Source organism: Tenebrio molitor, chromosome 6 (assembly GCF_963966145.1).
Source record: "Tenebrio molitor chromosome 6, icTenMoli1.1, whole genome shotgun sequence".
NCBI lineage: Eukaryota > Metazoa > Arthropoda > Insecta > Coleoptera > Tenebrionidae > Tenebrio > Tenebrio molitor.
Window position 1 is genome coordinate 5,476,162 of NC_091051.1, and position 12,414 is coordinate 5,488,575.

Sequence of the window (12,414 nt, forward strand, 5' to 3'; positions counted from 1 at the left end):
GTCTTTATTTATTTATCAAAAGATATTTCAAAGAGAAAGAAAGTATAACTCGACCAAAAAACAAAAAAAAGTAGATCGCTGATGGAATGTGTGACGCCACCTTAACCACAGAGTGACATGTGAACGTCGTTTTAGTCGTGCGTCGAGAATCCTAACCTTACTTTTCTCGCTTGTCCAGTGAACAGTTTTGTGGCGATTAGCGCGTGCGAGTCTGCTTGCGGGTGGCAGAAATGCCTCCGATGAAGCTGCAGAGTAGCGGCGGCGGCGACGTCAGCGATGGCAACGTCTCGGGGGCGGAATCCGAGCGCTCGAATACTAGCCGCGAAAATGACGCAGGCCGAGACTCCAGCGAGGACGAGGCCGATTCTGACGACAGTTCCGAGATGGACGAGGGAGAATGCGAAAATCGCCGCAACGAACTCTTACAGCACGTCCAGGACCTGGAGAACCAGTTCGGCCACCTCCGGGAGCAACTGTACAAGGAGCGAATGGCTCAGGTGACGGCGTTGCTTTGCGTTGAGTTGTCGGGCTAAGGGAAACTTGCAGGTGGAGCACCAACTCGCCGAAGTCAAAGCGGGCCGCTCGCCAGACTATCTGGGCCCCCTGCAGGAGCTCCAGGAGAACATGCGAATACGGACGGAGGTGGCGGGGATCTTGCGTCAGTTGCGCATCAACAACATCAACAATCAGTTTGAGGCGGAGGAGCAGGCGGCGTTGCAGAACTTGGAAAGTGAGAAAAAATTGGCGCGGGATTATTATTACAGTGAGTTGATGGACACTATAAGGAAACTGGAAGAAGACAGACACAATAGTGAGATCACGTGGGGTGAAGGGGGCGAATGGGGGTCGCGATCGAGGTCGAGATCGCGGCGGAAAGCCGTCACAGTCTCAGGGCCTTACATTGTTTACATGCTTAAACCTCAGGATATCATGGAAGATTGGACCACCATCAGGAAGGCCCTGAAGAGGAGTCAATAGTTGAGTACAAATTTTTCTATTGTAAACGCATTAAATTTAAAACAGACGAAAATTTATTCACTTTCACCTTATTATAAGAAAATCTTAGCAACCTCCATATTAAATAAATATACAGTTTCAGGTAAATTATTTACAAATTGCGTTATTCGGAAGAGGCGTTATTTCATAAGAGAATGTACAACGGCCTTAGCGTTCAACGCTTTAAGATCTGTGTAAGTCTGACCTGTACCCACAAAGACGATTGGTTGGCCTGTTATGTACGTCATTGATATGGCAGCTCCAACCTAAAAAATAAAAACAATTTTTTACGTTTCATCTAGATTTTTTTATCCCCGCAGACTCTTCGCCCGTTTAAAATTCAACATCGATCTAGTAGCTGTCACATTTTGACGTGTGTCAAAATGTGACAACGACAGTCATTTGACACACGTCAAATTCTCGCATCAAAAGTCTCACCTTGTCGTCGATGGTGTCGAACTTCGTCAAGACGATACCGTCGATGATGTGAGGACTGCTGCTGGACGAATAATCGGCCAGCGCTTGGTTGAATTTCACGAGCTGATCCACGGCCTCGTTACCGACGAGTGCTTCCCCGACGAAGAGCACCAAGTCCGGCTCGTTCACCTTGATCAACTTTGTCAGGGCCCTCATCAGGGGCTCATTGTCCTGCATCCTTCCGGCCGTGTCGATCAAAACAACGTCGAACTTGGAATCGTACGCGTATTTGATCGCCTCCATAGCAATACCCGCGGCGTCTTTGCCGTAGCCCTTCTCGTACAACTGTACCATCTGCCGTCCGTCGTGACGGTCAGGCGGGTGCAAAGCGTTCAAATGTCTCATGTGAGTCCGCAACTGCTCGACGGCGCCAGCTCTGAAGGTGTCGCACGCGGCGATCAACACCCGCATGTTGTTTTCGATCAACCAGAAGCAGATTTTCGCCAGATTCGTCGATTTCCCCACCCCGTTCACGCCGCAGAACGTCATCACGTAAGGACGTCCCAACCTCTGGGCCTCCATGCAATCTCTCAAAATGTCGACGCGACGTTTCGGACTCAAGATTTGTACTAATGACTCGGTCAGCGTCGATTTTACGGTAGATGCGACGCTTTCGAACGTCCCCAAGATTCTACCTTCGAGTTTTTGGGCGACGGATTCGCATAATTTTAACGAAATATCGGCGGCAACATTTTTCGTGATCAGGTGATCTTTCATTTTGTCCAGAGCCGGCTGCATGTCGGACGCGGTGAGGTTTTTCGAGCCGACTAGGCCCTTGAAAATTGAAAACATGCCGCCTTTCGACGACGGTTTCTCGTTGGTCTGTTGCACCTCGACCTCGTCTTCGTCGTAGTCATCTTCAGAAGACGATTCCACCTCCAAATCCTTGATTACGCCCTTCATTTGTCCTACAATCTACACAAAAAACAATTTGCATGGAGTTATGTGCTTTACTTTTATTCTTATTTACTTCAGTATCTGGAGTAAAATGGCTTTTTATATCTTCTGGTTTGTCAGTGGTGCGCTCTAAAGTCTCCAGATCCTTGTTGGTGCCGCCTAGATCCCAAATCCTCGGCTTTTTCCCCGCCTTTTCCGCTGCTTTCTCAGCAGTACTGCTCTTGGGACTCTTCCTGTGAAAAATGCTAAATAAAAAGACTCCAACCCTATCTTTCAACATACTTAGTTTCAGATTTCTTCTTGTTCATTTTCTGGGCGAATTTGGCTCTGTTCGCGGCGATGATGTCTTCCTCGAACACGTTATTCGCTTTGGGGGATGACGGCGGTTCAACTTTAGGCTCTTCAATGAAATTGACCTCTTTCTTTTTGTTTGGTTTTTTCTCCTCGCCCTTACGTTCAATCATCGACGCAACCGTTTTTTTTGACTTATTTGACTGATCAAAGGTACGCATAGGTTTGGGAGCCTTCGCCTGGGCCTTGGCCCACTGCTCCGCCGATTGCAACGTCGCATTAAAACTGTCCACAAAATCGAACTCTTGAAAGTATCGACCGTCTGACAGGTCATTTTTATATTTATCCCGAAACTCCAGATGGACGTCATTTAAAAACTTATCCACGTAAGAGAGTTGCAGAATTTTTTGATACGCGACAACAAACACTAAATCAAATTCGTTATCTAACTTGTACTGGAGGGTGAGGCCCTCGTGGTCGTAATTATGAACACCACTTCTTTCCTGGAAGAGTAGATGAACAACATATGTTGGTGTATCGGATTTTAGTTACCTGAAGAATCACATTTCGTATTAAAGCGTTCACTGACGACGTAAACACCTGATTCGTGCTTTGGAAGCACCACAAAACGATGCCCCCCTTACTAAAAATGGTAAATAAATCCAACATGATTCAAAAAATTTCACACTGTGGTACACGTCAGTTTGGAACTGTCACAATTACAGGCGTCTACTTTATCGACACCAATTTCACCCCGATTATCGCAATTTTTAGGGGAAAAAAATAAAATTTTATGATCTTATCATCGATAAAATCATTCTTTAATACTTTTTGCAAAATTTGCCCCTATCAGTTTCCTATAAATCACACAACCCACTCGTGTTGACAGGTGTGACCGTAGCTTTAGTTACAGCTGATTTTAATAATAAATCACCAAAAATTTCTAGAATTATGATAATCGACTGATTACCAGTCGAACAATGTGATAACAAGGCGTGTCGAAGTGGTTCACATTGAATCGGAGGCCAATTAAAATGGTAACAAAACCTAACCTCACTTTATCACCCTTCACCCGGCTCATTCTTAGGTTTGGAGGTTCATTTTCGCCTCAATTTTGACGGTACACGCCGCGGTCAAATCGCCCAGCGACCCCAGATGCAAAAACCTGAACATCTCTCTCACGCAAAAAATCGACAATGAGGGCTTCCACCGCGAGCTCAACTGGCTCCTCGAGCGCAGCGTCAACTCATTCCAGTGCAAACTCGCGATAAGACTCGACGTGGGCCAAGAAATGTTCATAAATCCTGACCAGATCGCCGATCTGAACCGCCTGGGGCACCTGTCAGTTCTAATCGCGGGCGACGTCGACGTAGAGGCGCCGGCGCATGTGGCCACCGAGCACACCGTGTACGTCTTCGTGCCGCCGTTCAAGGAAAAGGTGTCGCTGAAGGTGCCCTTTCACTTGCGATATCAGAGGGCGCAGATCTCTGGAGGGTTTGGGAAAGTGGTTGTGAACAAGCCCAGCGTTTTGGCGATCTGCCCCCACAGTTGCGGCAAGATCGAGGTGAAAGCACCTTGCGATCTCACCAACAAGGTCACTTGCGGATGGAATAATGTCAGTTATCAGGCGTTGTTCGACGAGGTGGAGCTGCTGGTGCCAGTGGGCGACTTGGATGATTACCCTCTGGTGTCCATTGTGACGCTGCTGCTGGGGTGTGCCGGGTGTATCTACACCTTATCAGTATTATCAACGACTCCGTTGTAAAGCCAACGTCTTTTGCGTGATATTTTCGTGTAGTATATTGGTCATTGTATGTTTCAAATGGACGTGAACTTGTTTCTTTTTTAATTTTTTATTGTACGTGTTGGTGTGAACGTGAAAATAAACGAGAGATTCAACAGTTATTTCCTTTATTTATTGGTCATTTCCACATTACACAATGTGTAGTATATAGCAAAAGCGGAGTAAAAATAGCGTAGCAAATCACCCGACAATAATCCTACCACTAGTGTTAATGAACGGAAAATTGAAGTCTTCAGCTTAATTTGATTATTACGGAATGTCTTGGTTATTGCACATGCACGAATGGGAAAAGTGGGATGTCAGCGTTGTTATTTTATTAACACGTTTGCTCTACGAAAATTCATGCAAGCTACGGTTATATAAAGCAAAAGTGTTAATAATGATGATGTTACATGTCGCAATGCTTTCCTCATATGGGTCTATTCCTTTTCGATTCACTCTGAAAGAAAACAGTCGAGTGAAAAGTCACATTTTCGGAAGGACATCGTTCACAACATGACAAATAAAATTATACTTACCCTGGATCCTGGGGGTTTTTCGGTTTCAAGCAATTTAGTCAAGGACGCGATCGATCTGCTTAACGATTTCACCATTCCTAGACCTTGAGACCGCTGAGGTAGGCACTAGACTCACATTTACAGCAATATAGCTCAAAAGTGCAAAAATAAATCAACTAAATGAAGAAGTGAGGTGAGGGTGGGTGCGATCAAGCGATCGAATCACAAAAGTTGCCGGCGGCGAGAGACGCCGCCAACTTTTATGACGAATAAAGTGAACGAAACAAAAGTGAAAAGCAAATGTACAACACTCAAAAGCGACAGCAACACAAATGATTAGTGCCAGTTAACAGCTTTATCAACTCCATTGGGAAATTAATAGAATCGAGTTAAAAGAAAAAGTTGGGAGACAAAACGTCATGCGTAGCGAGGGATAAATAAACAATAATTTCGGTCGATAAAGATATGAATTTATTGTAAACAATGTTAACAAACACTAAAATTTAAAGTAACACAATTTTAGTTCGTTTTATACAATAGACTATGTGCAAAATTATACAAAAAAATTTAAATTAAGTAGTTTGACTTACAAAATGAGACTCACTATAAACGCAATAATTGACAAATGTATTGGAAGATCCAAAATGGCGGCGTCGCCATTTGACCAATCAAGGGCGAGGAAGACAGAAAAAAAGAGTGGACCTTCGTCGACGAAATGCTTTGATGCTTACGTATAACAGGCAACAAGAGGCGGATATAATTTAGTTTTGTTGAAAGCGTTTAAAATTATATGATAGGACAACCCAGTGTGCATTAGTACCTGAGGAAGCATCGTGAACAATAATAAGACCACCCACTTTTATCACTTTGTCTTACAATTAAAAAATAATGTAACAAAAAAGAGAGAAATAATACTATTAATAATAAAAATTAAATTAAATACTTTCTTTTCTTTAAGTTATCTACAATGTAAGTTGACATTTTAAGCTTGTACTTGCCTACGTTTTCTGCGCCATGCAACAGCGATAATATCGGCGATCTAATGGAAAAACAGGCGATGTTGTTAGAGATTCGGTGGAATGTTAATTTATTTGAATAGGATAGACAAAGCTTAAAATGTAACGGAGACGTTTAGGAGCTAGGCGGCTTGTTGACGGGTGAATTAATGCCCAGGGCGTTAAACAGTTTCGTTTTCAATCCGCCCTTTTCCATGTCGGGAGTCCTTGCAGTGTTCGGCTGCCAAAAACAACAACATGTCAGAGCTGGATGGTGACAAAAACAATAGCTAGGCTACGTCCTATACGGCACCGACTCGACAAGTTGCGACCGCGAATTTTGAGAAAAACGAAACTCGAACACACGTTATTATTATTCTGATCTTGAAATGTGTGGTGCTTTGTATGTTTCCCGACTAAAACGGCAGATGGAGTTGATAAATGCTTGAACGGTGTAGACCGCATTCTATACACATACATAAATACAAAAAAAGTATACAAATAAAAGAGACGAGGCCCAAAATTCAAAGCGAGTTACACGACTTACCTTAAGCGAGAACAAAGCAAACGTTTTACAAGCGATTTCTTTCGTTTTGATCGTCAAACTTATCTACTAGTCGGTGGGTCATACCTCATCTCCGTCGTAGCTCATCTCTAGGGACTCCCTGGAGCCTCGACGCGACGTCTTGTCCTTGACGCTGCCGGTTTTGCGCCTGTCCATGTCCCCCAAAATGTTGGCCATCTTGGAGTGCTTCACGATGTCCAGAGCCTGCTGAAACACGATCACTTCAACACCTACTCTCTCACGAGACAACAGAGAACAAGCTAGCACAAGCTAAATTAATCACTTACTTGTTGCACATGCTGCAGCATAAAACAAAAAACGGTAATTGAGTGTCTTACTGTGGGGCTAAAGGCGAAAACGCACCTCTTTCCTGCTGCGCAAAGCGCAATCCTCCAGCGTCTCGGCGGCCTCGTACTTCCCTTGTCTGCGGTAGAGAGCCCCCAGGTTCTTGAGTGTCGTTGTCACGGTCGGCGAGTCCACTTTGGCGGCCTTGTGCCACCCTCCGTACTCACCGTAGGGTGCGTTCTCTCGGTTCTTAGCCTTGTTCTCTTCGCGCTCCTCGGCCACTTGCCAAATCGGTTTGTTATCACCTGACGACAGACAAACGGGCGTTCACAAGGAAAAAATAAAACACAACGTCATGCAAGATAATTATATTGATTAAAAAATATGTTCAGTACACTGTATGGATCACTCTGTAACATAAATACTTGCGGACTTTCATCATTCGATCGTTCGCTCAGGAACCGACGAAAGCCCGCACGGAATGCGACAATACTGTGCGTGTATCGTGTCTACCCCTCGAAAACACGGCCCCAAACCCGAGAGTCATTCAGTCAAAACAAGATCAATTGTGCTCACCGTCAATCGTTCCGAATTCGCGTTCGTGCGCCCTATTCAATATTTGCTTGTACAACACTTCGGCTTCCTTGTATTTGCCCTGTTTCAAATAGCAAGAAGCCAGGTTGTTCATCGTCTTGCTGACGTTGGGGTCGTCGGGACCGAGACGTTTCTCGTAGATCTCCAACGCCCTCTGGTAATACTTCTCGACTTCTTCGTATTTGCCCTGAATAAAAGATTTCAAGCGACCGACAATACAACCTCTACACGTACCTGGTTCTGGCAGAGCAAAGCGAGATTGTTGAGTTGTTTGGCCACGTCGGGGTGGTCTCTCCCCAGCACCTTCTCTCTGATATCCAGCGCCCTCTTGCACAACGGTTCGGCCTCCTTGTACTTGCCCCGCTTGCCGTACAACACGGCCAGATTGTTGAGAGTGGCGGCGACGGCCGGGTGGTTCTCCCCCAGAGTCTTCTCCCGAATTGCCAAAGCGTCGTTCAACAAATTCGCCGCCTCTTTATACTTGTTCTGATCTCGGTACACCAAAGCTAGGATGTTCAACATGGTCGCCACGTCCGGATGATCGTGTCCGCTAGTCTTTTCCAAATCCTCCAATGCCTGCTTGCACAGCGGCACCGCCACCTCGTACCGCCCCTGCGAAGCGTACTGGATCACCAGGTTGTGCAGAGTGCGAAGCCGGGCCGGGATTTCGTAACCGGCGTTCACCTGCTGCGACAACTGCAACTGGTTGGGCGGCGTGGGAGACATATCTTGGGAAAACAAAAATTATTAACCGCTCGGCGAGCTTCTCGATGGACATACTGTTTCTGTCTTCGTTGTCGTCGTCGGGGAAGAGATCGACAACTGGGTCGGGCTTCTCGCTTCTCGAGTGCTCGCTGGCGTTGTCGTCGTTCACGTCTTGGTCGTACTTGCTGACCGACCTCATGAACTCCAAGTGACGCTTCTCCTCTTCCAGCTGGGCCACCGTCTGCTCGCTGGCTTGGAGTCGCTGCTGGGTCGACGCCAGCTCGTCCCTGAGCCAGGCGTTCTCCTGGCAGAGGCGCCTCACCTGCGTCCTCAGCTTCTGCTTCTCGGCCTCGATCAGCTGCAGGTGGTTGGCCAGGGCCATGATCACCTGGAAGACGGCACCGTCACCAACGGGCATCGCAAAAAACGACGCTCAAACAACGAAACCCTACCCGTTTCCTCCGACCCATGTCGCACATTTAAGAAAAAAATCAAAACGACGACGACGCTGACGTAATCTTTCAATTATTTTTTCTGTCATTCTTACTAATTCAATTCGACTGTTTGCTTTGTATCATGGTAACTAGATTTAAATGTCTAAAACTGTATGTCAACAAACGAAGCAACGTTGCCAACCTGCTTGGAATAAATCCACTAAAAACTGACGTCTTTGAATTAAAAAATACCAACAGCAAATCAATTCATCGATTATTATTAACTCCTAATCGACTTCTTCCCAATGGGAAATGTCGTACAAATGTTATCTACCATCCAAAAATATGTTCCTGGGGAATTATTATGTGGCAGGAAGCTTTTTCTGAATTTTTCTGGGGTGTTTGTAGAGTGACTGTTCAAGTTAATTTCTCAAAATTATCAACAAAACAGACAAAATAACATAAACAAGGAAAGTTCTATACAATGGACCATATGTTGCACATGTTCAAATCTTCTTTTTTAGTAATCTATTCACATAAAAAATAAATTCAAGGTCAATGCAAGTGATGGTAAATTTTCTCGCTCTAGTAAAAAAAAAAGTGTGCTGCTTTATCTTTTCTCACAAGTGATGTAAATTACTTATACGTAAATAGAGAATACTCTTGTTTGTTATCATTATTTGTACAAGGCTTTATAAAGCAGTTCCCGGACGAAACATTTGCACGTTGTACAGATATGTGGACTGTGGAGTAAAATTTCCCTAAGTTGAAGGAGGAAAATATTTTAGGAAAATTTACTGATATTAGGAAACGTCCAAACGCCAAAATTCATCCACCCAGAAAAATGTTCTCATTTGCATTTAACTAAAATATTTATTATCTGACGGCTTTATTCAGGTCGTAAGAATCTGCGGAAGAAGCAAATAAAATTTATAAGACGGTTCCAGGAAGAGACATTCCAATTGGCAACGCAGCAGGAATTTTCGACATATCTGGAGCGAAAGAAATTCCTACGCTCGGCGAAAAATATTTTTGGAAAATCTACCGACCCCCCGACCCCGACGGGCCGCGATTTTCGCTTCTCGGTCTTGAACTTGAAACTTCTTCGCCGCCAAACAAAATGTGCAAATGCATCGCTGCACCGTGCCAACTTTGGACAATTTCTAATCTGCAACCGAATCCCAGAATAAACGAGACATCGCTTTTCGCCGACCGATCTAGCTGAAAGAAAAAGAACCGCGACAAAAATTAATTAAAGCGAGACCGTCGGCCCACTTTTAGAAAGTCATCAATCAGACAAATTGCCTTCGATGGCGCTCGACCCGTCGTCATTCCGACCCGTGTAACGGCCTTCCTCGTCGCCCCCCACCCCATCCCGCAACCTCGCCATGACTCATCGGTGCTTCCCGCGATCGATGAAATCCACCCCTTCCGCCGCGCACCTTCACCGGAGGAGATCGAAACCCCATCGAGTAAAAAAAGAAAAGTTGATACGTACTTGGGCCTCGCCGAGTCCTAGCTCGATCATGTCGGCGCTCTGCTGGACCAGGCCGGCGCGCTCGTTGGCCACCGGATCGGGGGCTTCGTGAAGGCCGTGCAGGATGCCGGCGTGCTCCGATCGGAGGGCCTCCAGGCCCTGGGCCACCGTCCTCACCGCCGAGACGATCTCTTCTTGGGACATCGCCGTCATTTTACCCAGGCTCTCGATTTTTTTACTGCAAACACAAAAACGTCCAGGTTACAGGGCGGGGTGGTGGAGTGCCGCGATTATGGAGAAGATCATCGTTTCGGACGGGAAAAAATTGTCGATTGCATAACGGTCGAGGTCAGCCGCAAACTATAAATAATTCCGTAGGAATTAATTTCGGATGGATTAGGGTAAAAGTCGTGGAAATGTACTCGCGTGAGCGGTTCGAATCGATTCGACGAGAAAGGTATGAATTTTTCGTTGAAACACGCTCAGAATAATCTTCTCTAATAACACCGGCATAGATTTTTTGTCTGACAAGCTGTTTAAGTAGCACAAACGGAAAGTCGCTGGACTTCTACATAGCACAAATTGCAAGCGACAAAGCTCGTCAAGTCGCGATCGCCACAACACAAAAGCGAAAGAGAAACCAAACAAGAAAAGTAAAGAAAATTAAAGACAAGACTTACATCCTATACGCGTTGATGGTTTTAGACATGTTTTTGCGAATTCTCCTTAACGAATCCAACGAGCACCCTGTTCATCACCACACGATCGTATTATTTGAGCGTCTATACAAAGATTATCAATTTTACTTATTTTTGATTATTGTAAATGCAAGGCTTTATCACAAGACGGATTATAACAACAATGCAAAAATATATCGGCGACTATCATGTAAAAACTTGTCGAAAAATTCACAGCGTCTCAAGCTCAAAGCTCTATTTTACATTATTGTTGGTCTATATTTTTTCCCCCAAAAAGATCGATAGCCGTCTAGTCGGAACCGAATCGATAAGGCCCATCAATCCTGTTCTTGTTTATAATAAACAAAAAAATGACGACGATCCGGACGAGGCCGAATTCGACGCGACAATTCGAAATTTCCGGCAAACGTGCTCCTCCATTTTTCCCACCCCCTCTGGTAACAGTTTATTGGTGAAAAAAATCGTGGGCAACGGGAGATCGTATTTTTTCGAAAAGGGTGTGACACATTCGGTTAAAACGCGATAACTGACGCCGCTGCAGTCGGGAAACATCACTGCGTCGCGACGGCGCGCCTGCGCCCTCCCTTCGCCCCAACAACAACAATAAATCCCGTTTTTTACCCCATTTAATCAGTTTTCCAGCAAAATTTTCACGCGTGCAACTGTGGGTGGCGGCCTCCGACGACTTATCAGCTGCGCGGGGGCGACTCTCCTCCGGTCTTATCACCTTGTATCCAAGAGGCAGTTGATCGTTTTCTTGTTGAGATTTATTTTGCACCGTTACATCACTTTCTGTGTTTGATTGAAATTGCGACTACGCGCGACTTCACCGTGACTCACGCTGAGCTAACCCGATTCGGATTTTTTGCCAGTTTCCCACAAAGATCGACGCCCCCGCGACTGTACCCCCGGGTTTCGATCCATCACCGCGTATATCCTGCTCCGGCAGTTTCCTGCGTTTCTCGATATTTTAATGCAATTACCGGGGGGCGAGCTGCGTGACGGCGAATCAAATCAAAACAGTAATTACACAGAAAGTGCATCATAATGAGGAAAGTTGAGTGACAAGAGGGACTCGACTCGTCTTTCCAGAAACTGGAAAGTACTTACGTGTTGCTATCATCCATACCACGGGAATGCACTGCTCACCTGCTATGGCAATCAGTAGACCATAGCGTAACCTGCGACATAAATATATCACAAAAAATGAGCAACCTCGCAGGAATCGAAAGGACACTTGAACCGTGCCCTACCTAGGGAGTGCACACCGAGGGGCGACCGTTACTCACCTTTGTGCGTTGGCGGAGCGCGTAAACACTTAAATGCAACTATTTTTGACACCGCAATCACTTTCTTCTGACATTAATGGCTGCGCTTTTGATAACTATCTTCTCATTCCTTTTTGTTGAGAAGAGTGACAGATGACTGGAGCTACTGCGGCGCCCTCTACAGAATGTCACTAATTCATCCGGTCATCACAAAGAATGCAGAAAAAAATCGATTCCGGCCCCTCATAAACCTGCCCACCTACGCTTTCGACTGTTTAAATGTTAACCGGGGGGTTGGTCGTGGGCCGAAAAGTCCTCCGCTGATAAATCTGGGGAGTTCGCGTTTGTCAGGTTGTCGGTGGCAGACCTGTTTGGTGTCGTCAAAGTCAGGCGATCATCTGCATATGGCGATTTAGCTAGTTTTGCAGCAT

At 45.5% G+C, this 12,414-nt stretch overlaps 4 protein-coding genes across 13 annotated transcripts; 2 read left to right on the top strand and 2 right to left on the bottom strand.

Annotated features, from left to right (window-relative positions):
- Positions 1–82: 82 nt before the first annotated feature.
- Positions 83–1,293, top strand: Brms1 (breast cancer metastasis-suppressor 1-like protein). Of its 2 annotated transcripts, XM_069049996.1 has the most exons (3): positions 83–497; positions 547–977; positions 1,094–1,293. In XM_069049996.1, the coding sequence occupies exons 1-3, from the start codon at positions 231–233 to the stop codon at positions 1,101–1,103; spliced, it is 708 nt and encodes a 235-aa protein (XP_068906097.1). In that variant the 5' UTR covers positions 83–230; the 3' UTR covers positions 1,104–1,293. The 2 variants fall into 2 exon arrangements, with proteins under 2 accessions (XP_068906097.1, XP_068906098.1); XM_069049997.1 differs by having other exon boundaries at positions 547–1,293.
- On the bottom strand, positions 979–3,492 carry SrpRalpha (signal recognition particle receptor alpha). The gene is made up of 5 exons (XM_069049956.1): positions 3,214–3,492; positions 2,653–3,164; positions 2,444–2,603; positions 1,435–2,388; positions 979–1,262 (listed from the first exon to the last, which is right to left on the bottom strand). The coding sequence occupies exons 1-5, from the start codon at positions 3,328–3,330 to the stop codon at positions 1,137–1,139; spliced, it is 1,869 nt and encodes a 622-aa protein (XP_068906057.1). The 5' UTR covers positions 3,331–3,492; the 3' UTR covers positions 979–1,136.
- Positions 3,493–3,540: 48 nt separating this feature from the next.
- On the top strand, positions 3,541–4,566 carry PIG-X (Phosphatidylinositol glycan anchor biosynthesis class X). Its single transcript, XM_069049998.1, has 2 exons — positions 3,541–3,698; positions 3,749–4,566. Exons 1-2 carry the CDS (start codon positions 3,696–3,698, stop codon positions 4,424–4,426), a joined length of 681 nt encoding a protein of 226 aa, XP_068906099.1. The 5' UTR covers positions 3,541–3,695; the 3' UTR covers positions 4,427–4,566.
- Klc (kinesin light chain) lies at positions 4,556–12,203 on the bottom strand. 9 transcript variants are annotated; one of them, XM_069049958.1, is made up of 12 exons: positions 12,005–12,203; positions 11,826–11,896; positions 10,698–10,764; positions 10,039–10,255; positions 8,182–8,494; positions 7,636–8,129; positions 7,384–7,588; positions 6,886–7,112; positions 6,810–6,821; positions 6,589–6,726; positions 4,984–5,088; positions 4,556–4,904 (listed from the first exon to the last, which is right to left on the bottom strand). In XM_069049958.1, the coding sequence occupies exons 2-12, from the start codon at positions 11,836–11,838 to the stop codon at positions 4,875–4,877; spliced, it is 1,821 nt and encodes a 606-aa protein (XP_068906059.1). In that variant the 5' UTR covers positions 11,839–11,896; positions 12,005–12,203; the 3' UTR covers positions 4,556–4,874. The 9 variants fall into 9 exon arrangements, with proteins under 9 accessions (XP_068906059.1, XP_068906058.1, XP_068906063.1 ...); XM_069049957.1 differs by having other exon boundaries at positions 6,589–6,729; XM_069049962.1 differs by having other exon boundaries at positions 6,589–6,729; positions 10,698–10,799.
- Positions 12,204–12,414: the final 211 nt, after the last annotated feature.